Raw genomic sequence first — 19,224 nt, 5'->3', positions numbered from 1 at the left:
TTTTTGATCTTTTCTTACCCACTTTACAACAGTTCAGTTTGAGTCGTCTGGAGAAAACTACTCATTAAATGTGGATTTCGTTTTACTAGGAACATTTGATTCTTCTCACACACACACACACACACACACACACACACACACACACACACACACACACACACACACACACACACACACACACACACACACACACACACACACACACACACACACACACACACACACACACACCAGGACTGACAATTGAATCATTTAACCTTTTATAGAAAAAAAAGTTGAAATCATTTTACATTGTTTGAGAGTTTTCACCCATGGAGACCATTGTTACAAGACAGGCATTTGGTAGTTTGACAGTTCTATAAAGTAGTACAGACGAGCAGTGATACATACAACTTTATATAAACAAATATTTTGACTATAATGGTTTAAAGGAAAATCTAAATGTCATAAAAGTCTCATGTGATGTAGCTTTCATCATCACTTTCATCCTCGACTGAACTGGAAGCTCAGCAGCATGTGGCTGAACCAGTGACGCCATTAAAAGCCTTCAGAAGGACCAGGTTGATCAGCCAGAGGTCCAGGGTGGTGGTTCTGGTCCCACAGGGTCTAATGAGCCTGCAGACTGGCGCAGGTCCTCCCACCCCCCCAGTCCCAGACCCTCTAACCAGCTCCAGGACGGGGGGCTGGTTTGTTCTCACTCTGGAGTCCAGAGTCATTTAGAAACAGAATGGTGGTTGAAAACCCAGTGATGTTGATGTGTTGAGCTGTTTGAGAGTCAGCAGAGCTCCAAGGCTTCCTGCGACTCCAGATGTTTCTCAGGCTTTACACCAGAGCCTCCACCCTCGCCTGCTGCTCCACGACTCTCCTCCACCTCCATCTGGTTGGCCGTGGAACCTTCCAGCCCTTCCTGGTCGGTGCTGGCATTGTGAACGTCGCCGCCTTCATCGTCCTCATCTTCAACGTCCATCTCAAAAACCCGGATGTGCCTCAGGTTGGCGCTGACCTGTGAGGAGAGACCAGCATGAAACAGCAGCAGCAAACCTTTTCCCTCCTCGGCCTTCAGGACAGGAAGTCAGCAGCTTCGCCCACTGCTCTTATGAACACCTTCACACACTTTAGTCACCACCGCGTTCAAGAAGAGGAACCAGACAAATCCTGACCATTTGAATAAGAGTTATTTGATACGACCGACGTGAAACATGGATCATTGTCACACAGACGAGGAAGACGTACCACGCAGGCCACTTTGCGGTTTCCATTGACGGCGACATACTGAGCCTTCATGTTGTCCAGATCGCGCCACTGATTCCCCAAAACCAGAGTCTGGGAGGGGATGGAGCCGCTCTGCTGGTCCAACCTGACGACAGAAGAGCCACTGAACCAGGAGCTTCAGAACACAGCTCACCTTCTGGCCCATTCATTACATCATTTCCTAGAATTACATCAAAACAGTTCACATCTTTTTACTCACCAATGTAACCAAAGTCTACAATGCTATTGTATACAGAGGAAAACTCATATTCTCCAGTGGGGAAGAGGAAGTCAAACCAGACTTGAGTCTTCCCACCTTTGTAATCAGTGAGATGGGAAATGATCAACTTTGTCATTGGCTGAAGCAATCTCTCTCAGCTCAATCCAAAGAAACCAGTGGAAACACTTTTATACTTGATGCTCTTGCAAAAGAAAAGGAAATAGAATATAAAAGTCTACATTTGAGAAGAAGAAAAACAAAAGATGGCATTAAATGAATGAATACACACAAAATGCCAGAAGAAATGAAAACCATCCGATGATGAACCCAGAACAGCGTGGGCACCTCAGGTTGGAGTCCCAGTGGAACTCAGTGTCGCAGCTCCTCAGACTGGAGGCGAAGGGCAGCTGGGCCAGAACCCGGGAGCTCCTCTGCTCCCTCAGACCCTCAAACACCACCGTCAGCGTCTCGTCGTCATAGAAACGAGCGTCCAGGGGGCTGAAATGAACGTCAAAGGTTTGTCAGAGACGCCAGTGGAGTTGGACAAACGACCACATGGACTTACTGGGCTTCAGCAGCTTCGCCGTCTGAGAAACCAAACTGGTGGCTGAGGTTGATGGACATGATGCCGTTTGGAATTTGTCTGCACAACAACAAAACAATCATTAAGAAGCACATGTGAACAGGAAGCGTCTGGGCTGAAGGGACGATGGCCGACGTGCCTGTTGGGGTCGGTTCCCCGCCGCATGATGAACACCTTGCTGGGGCACGTCTCCGGCATGCAGAACACAACGTAGTGCATTTTGGCTTTTTTGTCATTCCATCTGAAAAAGGAGGATAAAAAAGACATTAATTTCAATCTTCCTGCGACAGAAATAAAACTCGTCATGTTTTTACGTACAAAGATGGAAGTTCAAAGTGCTGCATCTTTTCAGAGCTGCTGAAACCAAAACATCCATTAGTACAGAACAAAGTTTGTTGTTAGAGGATGATGGTATTATCAGCGGGCATCAAACCTCTCTGGGACGGAGCACAGGGGCATGAAGGTCGCCAGTTTGATGGAGCTTCCAATGACCTTCTGCAAACAAACATAAAGAAGTGACACCAGCCTGAGATCGTTCTGGGTTCTAACTAAATGAAGAATTGCATTGGAGGGAGAGAGAGAGACCCAAAGGTCCAACTACTTACTGCAGGGTTCTCCAGACAATGTTCAATCACATTCTCCATCAGCTTCTTAACAAACTGAAGCGACTTTTGGGGATATGAAGGGAACAACAGGGGACTCGCTAAAGAAACCAAACGTCAGTGATCAGTTAGTGTCTGTGAGTCACAGTGTGAATGAGACGGTCCAACAATCCTTCTTCACACAAATGCAAACAACAAACAACACTACATGACACATTTTAGTCATTTCTACAACTGCAGTTTAGCTGAGCCGTCGGAGGCCCTGCAACACATCCTGAGTCTGTAGTCTTGTGTTGTTCAGGTCAAGTCCTCTGAGACGTGGACCTCCAGGGACCTGGAGTCCAGGACCCCCTACAGCCTCCCTGATGTTTCATAGGTTTACTACAAGCTCTCCAGTTGTGTGGTATTCAGCTTCAGCTCATTTTACAGACGGTGCCTGAACCTCGTCTCGTCAATGAGGCCAACTAATGCCGTCGTTTCCCCGCCGTGTTGGACTGAGAACTGGTCTGAGGACCGGTCTGAGGACTGGTCTGAGGACCGGTCTGAGGACTGGTCTGAGGACCGGTCTGAGGACTGGTCTGAGGACTGGACACACCACCTTTACATTGAGGGGATATTTACTCCTGAACTGCTTCATCACTCATTATTTCTCTCGTCTTCAAGTTTGCAGGGCAGAAACCTGAATCACCTTCCAGATGTGTTCCCTTCAAGAACTCCAGCCACTGGTTTCCCTTTGCATCGGGGGGAGAAACCAGATCTTCATCCTTGTCTTTTAAATACTGTAAACAAGCAGAAGGCCGTCAAACCAGCTTCACTCCACATCCTCCAGCTCCGTGCAGTAAACCTACGTACTTGACCGACTCGTTCGATGTTGAAGTATTTCCCCTTGCGAAGGAACAGTTCCTTGTTCTAGGACACAACAAGATTGGGTTTCAGACTGTAGAGGTCAGGTGACGTCGCCACTCGTTGTTCCGCCGTTCTCACCTCACTGAAGTGCTCCGACAGGAAGTCAGCCACAAATGCAATGTCCTTCTGGGTCATCTGAGGAGATCAACGGTCAACTGAGAGATTCACCCCGGAACCACACTGAAGTTCTACACGGCTGATCAAACTCACCTTGTTGAGCTCTGGAGGCACATGTTCCTCAGACATCCTCAACATCGCTGCCAAAACACACAGAGACAACCAGAAAACGTTTGTGCTTAAAAGTCTACAAACATGTGCAACAGTACAAGTTGAGAAAACAACCTGAAGCCTTACCGACGTACAGCCACCGGAAAAAGGCTTTGAAATTCTTCATGCTCTTGTCAATCACCCTGAACGAGGAAACGGTTCAATGACACCGAAGTCGGATGATTGACAGAAAGTAGGTGAGGTTTGTGGTGATGAACTTACTGCAGAAGTTCGTTTGCTTTGAGAGAAAAGGAGCCGACAGCAGTGATGGCATCTGGACACACCGAAGAGGTTCCAATAAAACATCAAGAACAAATCTCCAGACAGTGATAGTCATAGAAACCTTTTCCTGCCGTTCATTCAATCGAGCTAAACGTTAGCAGACGTACCTTCTATGGCTGCTGAATCCAAACCGAGCGGCTCAAACTTCTGTTTCCAGAGCGACATGCCCTTGACCTCACTGAGGTGGTACAGCAGAGCCTCGGCGCCGCTGCGCCGGCGGGAAAGACACCTTTTCATTGAACGTCCAGTCAAACAGCAGAAAACACCACCGGCCAGGAGAAAAGACGATACCTGAGCAGGTGGCTGATGACCAGCTTCTGGATGCTGGAGTACGACGACTCGATGGACAGGCCCAGCTTCTTCAGACCCTGAAGTTAGTTTTGTGCTGCCGTCACCAAATGCATCCAGACGAAAACTTAAAAAAAAGCCTATAGAAGGAACGTGTCTTGTTCTTCCTCACCTTCACAGTCAGCTGGTTCATGAGAAGAGCCTGCAGCTCTGGACTGGAGACAAAACCAACAAAAAGATAAGTGGAATTTATCACACGAAACCAGGGAGAGTGCTGGCGCCATCTAGTGGACGCCCCCACATATGACAATGACGTAAGAAAGCCGAAAGTAGAATCGGCATCGTTTCCCAACCTGGACTTTCCAAACAGCAGCAGCTCCAGAAACTCATCCTGAACTTGTGTGCTTGTGTTCTTTTCCTGAAACAAGGAGTCACATGAACCGATGCCCCTGATTGGTGCCGCTTAGACGACCGGCCGTCGACAGACCTGCACAAACTTGGTGAGCCTGAGGTCCATCTGGATGAGGATGTCCTCCCAGGCCTCACACATGCAGGTGAGCGACAGGTTGAGGTACTGCAGCGACGTGGAGATGTGGGTGAACTTGCGCGCCATGCGAGTAACTTCTGGTAGATGGTCACACAACAAGCCGGTGTCCAGCTGCAGGAAGACGGCGGGAACCATCAGAGGCTGGTGGAAGTCAGAGTCCCGGGCGAGGAGACGACCTCACCTGGATGTAGCAGGACTCCTTGTTGTAGCTGCCAGAACACACTTCTGTGATGACGGCCAGCGACTTCAGGTCACTGGACAGACTCAGGCTGCGACAGACTCCTGAAACCTGCCAACAGAACCTTCAGCCACCTCAGCCCTTCCCTCATGCCTCTTAACAACGTAGCACAACAACCAGCAGATAAAGAAAACGCAATATGTCTTATTTTTACTGCAACTAAACTAAAATATACAACTTTTTACAAATATAAACGATGACTTTTATATATACGATGACCGTGTCGTCACAAGACGAGTCGTTAAACTGCTGACTCATCAAATCTGTCAGTTACAAACACTCCACATTTGTAATAAACAAAGAAATAAAAAAAGACATACTCCGCTGAGGGTCGCAATCTTGTACATCCCGTAGGCGTAAAGCTCCACGACTCCAGACTTTCCTCCAAGAACCAGAATGTTCAATCTGATGGGAGTCATAATATATAGTCAATACATAGACAGATATATAATATATAGTCAATACATAGAGACATATATAATATATAGTCAATACATAGACAGATATATATAATATATAGTCAATACATACAGATATATAATATATAGTCAATACATAGACAGATGTATAATATATAGTCAATACATACAGATATATATAATATATAGTCAATACATAGATATATATAATATATAGTCAATACATAGAGATATATATAATATATAGTCAATACATAGAGATATATATAATATATAGTCAATAGACAGAGATCTATATTGTACTTTTCCATGTGTGTTTGCACAATAAGCACTGAATACCTGATTTCCCCCAACAGATTGAGCATCTCATCCGACTTCTCCTCACTGTGACAGAAACGAGTCGTTAACTTTAATGCTGCTAGAGAAAAACCAGGTTTCCAGCAGAAAAGAGACATGAACATGTTGTCCCACCTGAAGATCTTGGACGTGGTGCTGTAGCTGAGGGGGAAGGTTAGAGAAAGGTTACTGAGCAAGGCAGTAGAGAGTGATCAGGATGTGAACAGGGCCGGCCGTACCTCTTGGGCAGAGTCGGTAACTTAGGAAGAAACAGTTTAGATTCATCCTCCGTGCTGTAGAAGGAGCTGAGGTCACTGAAACACAGCAGAACAAGCGTCACAACGTGGCCTCCAGCCAAGCAGCCTTGCTCCACATGGCCTCCTGGACTCACCCGCTCTCCTCCGTCACCTCCATCCAGTGCATGCAGCTCACAGAGTACTGGACTGGGAACACGTGGAGGATTTCTGCCTTCTCCACGCCACACAGCACCACCTGCTTGGTGTCTCCAACACTAAACGCCAAGACTGTGGGATGGAGGGAAAACAAAGTGACCTCCAGCAGCTTCCACTGTGTGGAGGAACAAACAGAGGAAACATGGACGAATCCCTCACTTTTGCCATCTGGTCTCCAGGCGATGGCCGTGATCTGTTCTCCAGGATACTCGCTGGTCGGGAGGCTCCAGACCCGCGGCAGCCCGTCCAGGCGATGGAGGAGCAGCTGGCAACAAAAAACCTTTACTAGTGCTGTCAAATTACACATTAATTTCATTCATTGATTTGAAACGTTTAATTGTTAAAAAAGAAATGTAATGCAATTAACGCAGGTTTGTTTACTTCAGTTTGTTGAAACTCCCTCATCATGAGTTCTGAGACTCAGAGGAACGATACTGACTGGACTGATATGAAGGCAGAACGTTTCACTGTACAAAGTGATTATAGACGTTTAAATGTTTAGATCTGCTCACATCTATTATGACTGAAAATCTACAGGCTTAAGAAAAGCACACAGTTTATTGTGCAATAATGTTTTGAGGTTCTATGATGCTTTGAAAGATGAATTGGTGTGCTTTTTGAAAATATACTTGATATACCTTCATTTCTCCCTAAATCCAGACTTTCTTCTCAAGTCAACCTAAAACTCATTGATTTCCTAACAGGGAGTAATGAAGTTTACAAGTGTGTTAATAAAAGAGTCTTACTAAGTGCTCTCTATTCACCAGCGGTTTATAATAAATCATCTCCATCACTGAGGCTCGTCGACCTAACAAACATCTATTTATTTATCTTGCTTTCATCTCTAAGTGCTCATGTTCCGTTCTTTACTTTATGTCTTAGACCCAGATATTTTTATTTCTATTCTATTGTATTTTATAATACTCGTATGTACCAGATTGCTGCAACAAGACAATTTCCCTTCGGGGATGAATAAAGTAATTATCTATCTATCTAAAGACAGTAGGGACTACAGACCGGGCAGGGGTAGGGACTGCAGACCGGGCAGGGGTAGGGACTGCAGACCGGGCAGGGGTAGGGACTGCAGACCGGGCAGGGGCTCACCTCTCCGGCCGTGTTGGCCAGGGCGATCAGGTCCTTCTTGGGGGACCAGGCCATGCAGAGCACCGGGTGGGGGAGCTGCTTCTCCCCGACCTGCCTGAAGGCGTTCATGGTGGAGCTGATGGAGGAAACGACACCAAACAGTGACTCACAAGGCAACAGGAGTCTAGAATAGAAGAGGCTAGCTTGTTAGCATCAGGCGGTGACAGTAAGAGAGAAGCTTGACCTCGTGAGCCACCGTATCGTTCCAAAACATGGAAGTACAGTTTTAAACGAGGCTTCTGATAAACAATAGCGGCTGCGCTCACACGGACTGGTTTCACTGTGACTCACCGCGACCGGAAGCGGCTCTGAAAGGCGCGCTGTGAAAACAAAGATCCGTGAGGAGAGAATCCGGTGTGAAGAGACAAACACTCGTCACGTGACAAGGTCCGGAGAGGCGAAGTGGAGGAGAAGCCGTCGGTGGGGAATCCACCGCCGCCATCTTGTTCGGCCATTTTGATCCGAATCACCACCCCAGCGCCACTGTTGGTGGGAGGCAGTACTACATGCAATGTTTTGTTCCGACGCACAATTATAGCGTCACTGTCGGTGGGAGGCAAGAGGACATGATCCGCAATGCAACCGTGCTCCTCCAGACTTGAAACCTCGCCAGTGCGGTATAAAAATGGCGGTGTACGGCCGCTGACATGCTTGTTTGTGGACGCCACCATGCGTGTTTGCGGACGCCGCCATTATTGCTCAGGGTCAGCGCCATACTACTCTCAAAACGCAAACCTCGCCACTGCGGTATCACAATGGTGGCTTATGGGCACCGACATACTTGTTTTTGGCCGCCGCCATGCGTGTTTGTGGTCGCCGCCATATTTAAAAGGACAACTTACGTCACTGCTTCAGTTACGTCACGGTTTCATGGATCATGTTCAGTTTGAAGAAGCACAAGAACACTGGCGGAACATCCAGGTAGATATTATGTGAATAAAGCTCAGAGAGTATTTATAAGGTCCAGAGCCAAGTGGATTGAAGAGGGAGAGCTCCCCCCCCCCCCCCCCCCCATCATATTCCATATTCAATATCTCTCTGGACCTATTTCAGCAAGACACTGCAGCTGGAACCACATCTGTAGAGTTCAGCTACTAAACTGATCTGCCTGCTTCATTCATGCAGTGACAATGTGTGGTGCATTAAGCAAAACTAACTACAAGAATGGAGAGTAACTGTAGTTACTTCAGAGTAAATGTCCATGACAAACCTTCAAAAAGTACCTCTGACAACTTTAAAAGAATAAAACCATCCATGAATCATGTCATTGTTCTTTATTATATTTACAAGCACTTTTAAAGAGAAAAGCCAACAAATCCACATGAGCAAGCGTGAGCGACTGTGGAAAGGGAAAAAGTCCCTCTAACAGGAAGACATCTTTGCAGAAACCAGACTCAGAGGTGGCGGCATTCTGCTGGCCGGTCGGGGTGAGAGGATAGAGGAGAGGACAGACAGATAGATAAAAGATACACTCTGAAAATCGGGACAGGAGACTTCAAACCACTATATTGTTTGACATCCGGCAGGGAGGATGAGAGCACAGACGACAGGAGCTTGTTAGAACTTTCTCCCACTGGCTATGGTGACCTGTGCTTGAAGCCTTGTGTGACCTTCAGCCATCAGGATGTTGATGATGATCTGAAAAAGATCGACAAGGTGCATGCAGATAGGTTTCAAAAGACACAAAATATTGACCACTACTTCTATGATGTCCTCCATTGATTGATCATCTTAATTCTGGAAGCATAACATCAAAAATGTAATCGATGAGTCTCAGGTCCCCCTTCTTGATTTCCGTGACCTCCTCCATCTCTTTCAGCATCTCGAAGATCTGTTGCAATACAGATGAATAAAAATAAACAAATTGAGCTTATGTTACATAAAAAATCTCAAACTTGATTGATGAGTCATAGGAGTGTTCTGCATGCAGACATGCGACACTCAATTCCTTTACTGTCTCTGGATCCGTGGTCAGCACAGATGCTGTGTGCATTGTTGGGTGTGCATATGAATGCTCCATGCCCACGCATTCGCTGCTACGATGACGTGACATTCTGATTGAACACTGCATCTGAAAAAATATTTAAATCAGAATCATTAGTATTTGTTCAAATGTACTGATCTCATTGATGAATGCAAACTGACAAGCATCCAAGTGATTCATTGCAGTATGTTATATATAAGATATTCCATCTCCCTCATAACCATTAAACTTTCTCTAATTTGGATGCACTGATAATAACACAGAAATCCCAGTCAGGTTGTAAAAATCCAGTAATGCAGTATGATAAAAAATACCAGTACGGGTCTAAATAAATCAACACATGGAACAAAGATAAAAAAGAGCAACATAAACTTTGAGCTGATCTTACTTGAATTGCTCCCAACATAACTATACAACAACTCTTCCTCTCACTAATACTGATATAATGACACCTATCAACCATGTCCTACTTATTAGTGCAGGCTGATGCACACCGTGTTGAGGCTTTTCACCCACGTGACAAAATTCAGCCATTTAGGACGTAAACGCAACTAAATGTTATGATGAAACTGCAGTTAGCAGGAGTGATAAGTGAAGGCACACAGTAAACTGTGAGTTGTCTGGACGGAGAAATAAAGCAGCAGAGATATGTGGACAGACACAGTTGGGGAGAGATGAACATATCTGTTCCCTCATGGAAGGTTGTGAAGCTGATCTGGCTTCGGTCTTCCAGTGCGAGTATAAACATAGTCTCTAAATACTGGTATAACTCCACCTACCATTTCATTTTTATTAGTGCAGGCTGATATTTTACACATAGAAAAAAATGCAATTATTTACCTTAGCAGAAGACAATCCTTTACTCTGTTGAGCTTCGAGTGTGAAGAAAAACAATGCAATGCAAACAAATGTGCGTTTGAACAGGCGGCGCACAGTTTTTTTCCGGCGAGCGGGTCCTCCTACGTCCCTTCCGGTAGGGCGGCCCCCGATAACGTAATTCCAGACGTTCGCGGTCTGAAACGTCACTTCCTGTGTGTCGCGTCTGAGAACGTCACTTCCGGTACGCACTATTTCAAAATGGCGGCGACCGGTAAATAAGTATGGCGGCGCCCGCAACACCGCCATTTTTTATTCCCCACCGACATCTCTTGAAGTGGAGCCGGACGGCAGGAAACCGTCCCGACCGGCCGCTGCAGAGGAACGTTGCTGCTCGACCCGTTTTCACGCGGACGTCATCACGACGTCACCGCCACCAATCACAGCGCGGCGACGGCAAGCGACGCGGGACAAGCCGCAGCGCGTGCGCAATTCAAAAATTGAGAAAACTAAATATTAAGATAATTTTCAGAAAAAAGAAGTAAGTATACTGGTGTATTTAAAGTTTTAGCCACTTTGTGAGAACAAGGCGGCTGCGAATGTTTCTTAAGAAAGGTAAATGTTGTTTTCAGTGGAGTCCCGCTGTTTTAGCGAGATTGTGATAAAACAGCAAAAAAAAAAAAAAAGTGTCACACCTATTAATGGCTCAATAGTATTAATTTCAAAGTCATATTATGAGAGTGAACGGATATGGAAGAGTATTAGGGCCACTGAAGGAAAAAAGTTGGAGGCTAAAAAAAACCAACAAAACCTTCATGGCACTTAAGAAAAAGTCGAAAATAAAAGTCGAGATTTTTTTTCGGAGGTAAAAAAAAAAAAAAAATCGTCATGTACTTCAGAAAAAGTCTAAAATCAAAGTGGAGGTTGTGCCCCGCCTCGGAACAGAGTTTCACTACCTGACAGGCGAGTTAGCATTGATATGAGCTAACGGTTAACGATCTACTGAAGTAGCTCTAGTTTAGCTCTAGTTTGAACTTTGTTTATTTTGTTACACTTTACTTGTCCCTTTTCAATGATGCTATTAAAAAAAAGTATTGATTTCATGTTCAAATTAAAAACAAAGACAAGTATATTTTCAACATCTTTTCATTCTTATTGTGGCTTGTAAACAGAAAGTCTAATTGTCAAAGAAAAACATTCAAAGATATTTTGAAAAGGAAGCCCATAGATTGGCCGTGAAAGGTTCCAAGGGAACAGAGACATTGATCCCACTCACTGAAAATGTACTGGAAACAGATGAAACTTAAGAAATCCAAAGTCAATTGAGAAAACTCTATTTTCACAAGATTTCTCAACTCATGACAATGAAAAAAAACAGCTGAGATCCACTGCCGGCATGCAGACAGAAGCAACCATCATGTTTCTGTCAAGACTGAATCAGTTTCAGCTTTTTATTCAGGCACTTCTTCTCCAGTAAACAGGAGTTTGATGAAACAGTGACTGAAAATAACCAGTCCAAGGAAAGGCAGGACGTATAATATACAATTTCACTAGCTCACACATTTTCCAATAGTTGAAGTGTTTTAAAAGTCCTAATATTAATCAGTTTGTCAGACAGTTAATCAATTTGTAACATTGCAAACCAGAACTTAACTGCTCTGTACATACAACACGAGCATTAGTGCCATCTCATTTGAGAGAGATGCACATGTGTTGTCATACATGCATTTTAAACAATGAACAGTGGACATGTTCCAGTACTATTCTGATATGAAGCACAAACCATATGGAGAAGTCGTGTCTCAAATAACAACATGTTTTCAAACAATGCTCCTGCACATGCTAATAGTGGGAAACTAACGGCTCATTAGTAGTTGAGCGTGCTGCAGGTATTCCAGTGGACATTCCTTCTGGACTTATCTCTGGTACTCAACTGTAATCAGTAGATTGATGATGGACCAGAATAGCTCAGAGAGCGCATAATGTGATAGTGGCCTCCAAATAGACCAAGTCAGGCTGCGTGCTCTTCAACTGTCTGCGTCTTTTATAAGTCACTGTTCTGGGACTGTCAACCTGCCAACTTATTCTTAATTATCCTTAAAACAATTCCGACATTTGTAGCGACTCGTCGTCTGCTCAGTGTGAAGAAGTCCTTATTATACAACTTCCGCTGGTTTTTATTGAAAAGGTGCTGAACAAAGAAGACAGCTTTTTACATAATGTGCCTTTCACTGGAACATGACGGACTGGCCTGAGGCCAGAGGGTCAGCCGGACACAGCAGCAGGACCAGGCTGACCAGTCGTCCTCATGGACGTCTTCCCTTCAAACACTGACAGCAAACCCTGGACATGACATCTTCTTTAAGGGTACAAACGTTCTGAGTGCAGAGGGTCTGCAGGGCTCTGCTGCATTGACCTGTAGTCCTGGTGGTTCCTACTTTAAATATTACAACAGCCCATGTTGATTGTGTTTAATTAACAAGTACTTGTTTAGTATGAAAAAGTCACCGCCACCTTCTGTTGCCAGGACGTGTCCATACCCTCCCTCCTGAAACCGGAGCCGGGGCCAAATATAGCCTGTGAGGGCCGGCAGATGGGCCGGCGGGCCACTGCAGAGGCACTACGCAGTCGGACCTGAGCGGACAGATCCTCCCAGCCTCTCACAATACGCTGCTCTGCTGGGAACACAAGCTGCTTTTTGCCGTTTGCTGACTGAAAGTGAACAAACTGGAGCGGCGAGGCCGGGAGGGAGAACCCAGACCAGGAGATCACTGAAGGTAGGTTCTGGATGGCGCTCTGCTTTTCTGTGTGACACGTTGAAGGGACCTCATTTATTTACAGTAGCTGCCATTTTAAACACTTCACATGTCACAGACAGCATCTTCACTATCGTGTTTCTCTCACAACCATTTGATTCCTTTTTGTTGTTGATGAATAAAATACAATGACACTGAACTACATTTCTTATCCCTGTAGAACCTGGAAATACAACGACTGGAAACTTTGACAGCAGATCTTCACTTTGTGTCGTTGCCTTTCAGTGTCTCGGCCCCACATTTATATTTAATCAACCTCAGACTGTTGTTATTGTTCCTCTTCAGATGAAACGACATCTTAGGCCTATTGTCACGGAGCAAAGGATCATTATTGAATGTTGTGTGTGTGTGTGTGTGTGTGTGTGTGTGTGTGCTACCTGTTGGAGGCAGTGAGCCACCAGGGATTCTAAATAGCAGCAGCTGGTGTCCCACTGAGTCATTCGTTCACAACACACACCTGACATCCAGAGTGGCTGCAGCAGCCACTGAAGCTCCACACGGTTTTAAACTGCAGCTCAATGTCGTCTGTTTTATATTTGAGTCAACAAGCAAGGCTCCCGTTTCATCTATAGTGAGCTGAAGTCATGGACTGTCTGCTTCCTTATTTTAGAATGTGGTTTAAAACACAGATCACTTGCTACTTCAATGCTGATGTAAGGAATGTATTTCATAACTGAGCTTTATTAGATATCACTTTGTGAAGGTGTGGACGGTGCAGTGGGCAGTGGGCAGTGGGCAGTGGGCAGTGGTGCAGCGGTACAGTGGGCAGTGGTGCAGTGGTACAGTGGGCAGCAGTGCAGTGGTGCAGTGGGCAGCAGTGCAGTGGTACAGTGGGCAGCAGTGCAGTGGTACAGCAGTGCAGTGGTACAGCGGTGCAGTGGTACAACGGTGCAGTGGTGCAGTGGGCAGCAGTACCAGCGGTGCAGTGGTGCAGTGGTACAGTGGGCAGTGGTACAGTGGGCAGCAGTGCAGTGGTGCAGTGGTACAGTGGACAGTGGTACAGTGGGCAGCGGTACAGTGGTGCAGTGGGCAGCGGTGCAGTGGTGCAGTGGTACAGTGGGCAGCAGTGCAGTGGGGCAGTGGTACAGTGGGCAGCGGTGCAGTGGTACAGTGGGCAGCGGTACAGTGGTGCAGTGGTGCAGTGGTACAGTGGGCAGTGGTACAGTGGGCAGCAGTGCAGTGGTGCAGTGGTACAGTGGACAGTGGTACAGTGGGCAGCGGTACAGTGGTGCAGTGGGCAGCGGTGCAGTGGTGCAGTGGTACAGTGGGCAGCAGTGCAGTGGGGCAGTGGTACAGTGGGCAGCAGTGCAGTGGGGCAGTGGCGGCCGTCTCACCTCGTCACTGGTTTCAGTCTGAGCTGGACTTTTGGTAAACAGTTTGCATGTTTCTCACGTCTGTGAAAGATTTTCTCTCAGACTCTATATGAAGTTCAGCTCAGTCGGTCGTTGGTTGTAGGGTTGATGGGGAGGGTTAGGGTTAGGGTTAGGTTAGTCATTTTGTGCTCCGTGCCGAGCCAGGCTTTGTGTTTCCTGTAAAGGACTGACGACCTGTATAGATAACATCTATACATGAAATCTAATCTATATGTACTCGGACTGCATGGGTGGGTTCATGTATTGTTGTCATGTTAACGCATTAAGTGATGAACAACAACGTCTAAATCACATATTAACTCAGGTTTTTTAAATCCCGACAGTTTATTGGCTCTCAGTACAGATGTAAACCATGAGACCCAGCAGGGGTTCCTCTCCTTGGAGGATTCTAATTATTAGGTTTCTCCTAAATGCAGTATCCACTGCAGATGCCAGGACTGCATGAACACCCTTTGTAAACTGTTGATTTAGTCAGTAGTTAATAAACCCCTGCTGGCTGCAGTCGGCAGACGTCGCCAGTCCTTCAATGTCCTGTTGAGGTCATGGCTTCTGAAAACTGCTGTGTGATTGTAGGATTACAATATTGAATTTTTATTCATGTCTGATTAAGCAACTCAGACCAAATGAACACATCTGCATCAGCATCCGGCTTTTGTAACTTCAGCTACTTAATGAGTTATTGAGCGGGACACACTGAGGGAGAGCATTACAACATGATGTTACAGTAACTTTGGTTCACAGGAAGCAGCATCAGCATCAGTTTGTTGCTTCAGAAAGACGCCTCATGTTTTTCTTCTGGCCTCCATTGACCAAGAACACTGGTTGATGCCAACAAACTAAATACTACCAAAGCAGAGAAATCTCACTAATGAGCAAAACATTTCTGATTAATACTACGGACACATGAAAACTCAGGATTTGAAATGCATCTTTTTTTAAATGTGTGAAGGAAACACTGCTGTTTCTAAATGACACATTTCTTCTGGATGTTGTTGGTGAACCAGAAATATATCAGTTATATTGCAGCAACTCTACAATAAACTTACTACTTGTTACCACTTCATAACCCAATGAATGTTTCATATAATAAATTAAGCAGTTATTTTGTGAGGAAAGTGACAGTGAATGAAGACACAGCAGTTCACCAGCGATGCAGCCAGTGATTTCTGACCTCAGTGACCTCTGACCTCAGTGACCTTTGTTAAAGCCCCGAGTCTTCCTGTCGCTGTGATGCAGATGATTCACTCATCATATATTTCCTCTTGCTTGACTGCTGCTTGTTCGTCACTGTGACTCTACAGTTCCTGGTGAAGTCATTGTCTTGAATAGGAGCTGGGCTGGTCGTCTCCCGATGGGAAGGTTGACGGCTCCACATGCCAAAGTGTCCTTGGGCAAGACGCCGAGCCCCGACCTGCTTCCACTGCCTTGCACGGCGGCAGACGTGATCAGGGCTGTGAGGCTGCGCGGCTGCGCGGCTGCGCGGCGGCTCAGGTGTGACAGTGAAGCCACTGACCAGCGTTGTGTGTTTCAGGATGCAGGACGGGGGTTGGAACCAGCCACTCCCCATCTCTCTGCTGCTCAAGGAGCCGGCAGCAGGCGGGACGTTGGACGGGGATGTCGGGGTCTTCTCCGAGGCGTCCTCTGATGGGGGACTCTACGTGGACTCGGGGACAGAGCTGGGATCTGGAGACGGGGACTTTGTAGATCTGACTGCCTTTCTGAGTGCAGACGAAATCAATCTCAGTCTGGACCTGGCCCGGGAGGCCTTCGTTGACCCTGGTGACCCCGAAGCTCTGGAAGCCGAACAGGAGCAGGCTCCTCAATCGACGCCCTCCTTCCCCGGGCCCCTCCAGACCACGCAAACCCTCGCCGGTCCAGACCAGCAGCCACAGACCAAAGTGCCGCGTCCAGACGACGATGCGGCCGTTCCGGTTCTGTCCGGCCAGAACTGCCCGCTCAGCAGAGTCCCGGCTGAGACCCCGGTCCGTCACAGACCCCCCCAGCCGGTGTACAGACAGGAGAAACCCCGACTGCTTCACGAGGGTCTGGAGCTCAACGACCGGGCGTCTTCAGCCAGCGAGTTCTGCAGCCGAGCCGCCACCTTCATCGAGGAGCTGTCCTCCATCTTCAGAGGTCCCGCTCACCTGGAGCAGCAGGACCACCACCCCCCGTCCCCAGACAGCGGCTATCGGTCCCCCAGGGGCCGGCCGCCCCCCCCACAGGCCTCGGGCCTGCTTCCTTTGGCCCCCGGCCAGCAGGAGGAGACCCAGGACACGGGCCCCCACCCTGAGGTCCCGGCTGCAGCAGCTAGTGGATCAGCGTCTGGACCCCTGGCCCCCCCCCACCCTGAGGTCCCGGCTGCAGCAGCAGCTAGTGGACCAGCATCTGGACCCCTGGCCCCCCCCCACCCTGAGGTCCTGGCTGCAGCAGCAGCTAGTGGACCAGCGTCTGGACCCCTGGCCCCCCCCCCACCCTGAGGTCCCGGCTGCAGCAGCTAGTGGACCAGCGTCTGGACCCCTGGCCCCCCCCCGCTTCCTCCAGAAGCTGAAGAGTCAAGAGGTGGCCGAGGGGAGTCCCATCCGCCTGGAGTGCAGGGTCACAGGCAACCCACTGCCCCTCGTCAGGTAGGCCTTACCTCCTTACCTCCTTACCTCCTTACCTCCTTACCTCCTTACCTCCAGCGGCTGTTTGGAGACAGATTGATTGATTGATTGATTGATTGATTGATTGATTGATTGATTGATTGATTGATTGATGATTTGGTTGATCACCTTTGTTGAGGGGAAGGTTATGTTTTTTGTTGCTGTGTATTTATTTATGGGTTTGCATGTATTTTATGAACTTTTCACAAAAACTATTGACCCAAAGTTCACGGGATTCTCGACTCTTCAGTTCCTTCAAGTCGTCTCCTTCAGGTCAACTCGTCTTATAACTCGTCTTATAACTCGTCTTATAACTCGTCTTATAACTCGTCTTATAACTCGTCTTGTAACTCGTCTTATAACTCGTCTTATAACTCGTCTTATAACTCGTCTTATAACTCGTCTTATAACTCGTCTTATAACTCGTCTTATAACTCGTCTTGTAACTCGTCTTATAACTCGTCTTGTAACTCGTCTTGTAACTCGTCTTATAACTCGTCTTGTAACTCGTCTTATAACTCGTCTTGTAACTCGTCTTGTAACTCGTCTTGTAACTCGTCTTGTAACTCGTCTTGTAACTCGTCTTATAACTCGTCTTATAACTCGTCTTGTAACTCGTCTTATAACTCGTCTTATAACTCGTCTTATAACTCGTCTTGTAACTCGTCTTATAACTCGTCTTGTAACTCGTCTTGTAACTCGTCTTGTAACTCGTCTTGTAACTCGTCTTATAACTCGTCTTATAACTCGTCTTATAACTCGTCTTATAACTCGTCTTGTAACTCGTCTTATAACTCGTCTTGTAACTCGTCTTATAACTCGTCTTATAACTCGTCTTATAACTCGTCTTATAAATCGTCTTGTAACTCGTCTTGTAACTCGTCTTGTAACTCGTCTTATAACTCGTCTTATAACTCGTCTTATAACTCGTCTTGTAACTCGTCTTGTAACTCGTCTTATAACTCGTCTTATAACTCGTCTTGTAACTCGTCTTGTAACTCGTCTTATAACTCGTCTTATAACTCGTCTTGTAACTCGTCTTGTAACTCGTCTTATAACTCGTCTTATAACTCGTCTTGTAACTCGTCTTATAACTCGTCTTATAACTCGTCTTATAACTCGTCTTGTAACTCGTCTTGTAACTCGTCTTATAACTCTTCTATAACTCGTCTTATAACTCGTCTTGTAACTCGTCTTGTAACTCGTCTTGTAACTCGTCTTATAACTCGTCTTGTAACTCGTCTTGTAACTCGTCTTATAACTCGTCTTATAACTCGTCTTGTAACTCGTCTTGTAACTCGTCTTGTAACTCGTCTTATAACTCGTCTTATAACTCGTCTTATAGTCACATGACTCCTTCTTTACATTCAGCTGAAGTTGCATTGATCACTAAGAGGCGACAGACAAATTAATTTGTGTGGGCAGTGATTTCAGTGATTTCAGTGATTTCAGTGATTTCAGTGATTTCAGTGATTTCACAAAGCAGGTGTGACGTGTCAACACGTCCAGTCTGTCCTCTGGTTGATTTGGACAAGAAGAAGATCTTGGGGGGGGGGGGGGGGGGGGGGGGGGGGGGGGGGGGGGGGGGTCCAGTCTCTGTCAGCACATTGGCTCATGTACCTGTTGCAGTGTAACCTATACCTGCTCCTCTGCAGAGCGCTGCTCCTCCTCATGGCTGCTTTTGTACCAATTCATGAGAAAAAGACTAAAAATACCCTCCTCTCTTGTTTCTCCATACGTCGCTCAGCGCTGCTGTTTACTACACCTGAGCTCACTAAAGTCCATTTCACCACGACGGGACAAACCATCACAGCACTGACTGGATTTTTAAACTCTAATATTCAGAATAGCAACTGTAGATTTTATACACTTCAGTCAATTATTGTTTCTCGTATTCAGTTGTAACCCAGTATGTTGGAATTTATATTCCTATATTTGACGAAATTACAGTGTTGGGTTAAACAATCAGTTATATTTTTCCAGATAAATGTCCTGCAAATATATCCCTTGTAGACTCCCATGAAATACAACACAGCTGTGCTTTGTTTTCAGCATCACG

At 46.4% G+C, this 19,224-nt stretch overlaps 2 protein-coding genes across 3 annotated transcripts in view; one reads left to right on the top strand and one right to left on the bottom strand.

Annotated features, from left to right (window-relative positions):
* Positions 1–253: 253 nt before the first annotated feature.
* On the bottom strand, positions 254–7,907 carry anapc4 (anaphase promoting complex subunit 4). 2 transcript variants are annotated; one of them, XM_080505964.1, is made up of 28 exons: positions 7,826–7,907; positions 7,496–7,610; positions 6,551–6,656; positions 6,331–6,463; positions 6,179–6,253; positions 6,075–6,101; positions 5,943–5,987; positions 5,505–5,589; positions 5,128–5,235; positions 4,887–5,057; positions 4,753–4,817; positions 4,572–4,614; positions 4,403–4,479; positions 4,219–4,319; positions 4,052–4,103; positions 3,917–3,972; positions 3,773–3,819; positions 3,641–3,697; positions 3,509–3,565; positions 3,345–3,435; positions 2,660–2,757; positions 2,488–2,549; positions 2,373–2,411; positions 2,194–2,295; positions 2,037–2,114; positions 1,817–1,969; positions 1,234–1,357; positions 254–1,003 (listed from the first exon to the last, which is right to left on the bottom strand). In XM_080505964.1, exons 2-28 carry the CDS (start codon positions 7,601–7,603, stop codon positions 776–778), a joined length of 2,388 nt encoding a protein of 795 aa, XP_080362090.1. In that variant the 5' UTR covers positions 7,604–7,610; positions 7,826–7,907; the 3' UTR covers positions 254–775. The 2 variants fall into 2 exon arrangements, with proteins under 2 accessions (XP_080362090.1, XP_080362091.1); XM_080505965.1 differs by having other exon boundaries at positions 2,373–2,408.
* A 5,068-nt stretch (positions 7,908–12,975) lies between these two features.
* The window catches only part of palld (palladin, cytoskeletal associated protein), a 13,318-nt gene continuing 7,069 nt past the window's right edge, over positions 12,976–19,224 (top strand). Inside the window, 3 exon segments of the mRNA XM_080506379.1 lie at positions 12,976–13,111; positions 16,055–16,987; positions 16,989–17,147. Of these exon segments, the coding sequence (XP_080362505.1) occupies positions 16,056–16,987; positions 16,989–17,147 (1,091 nt within the window). The 5' untranslated portion in view covers positions 12,976–13,111; position 16,055.

This window comes from Blennius ocellaris (genome assembly GCF_963422515.1).
Source record: "Blennius ocellaris genome assembly, chromosome: 12".
Classification (NCBI taxonomy): domain Eukaryota; kingdom Metazoa; phylum Chordata; class Actinopteri; order Blenniiformes; family Blenniidae; genus Blennius; species Blennius ocellaris.
The sequence above is the reverse complement of the archived record's forward strand: the minus strand, read 5'-3'. Positions and strand labels throughout refer to the sequence as shown.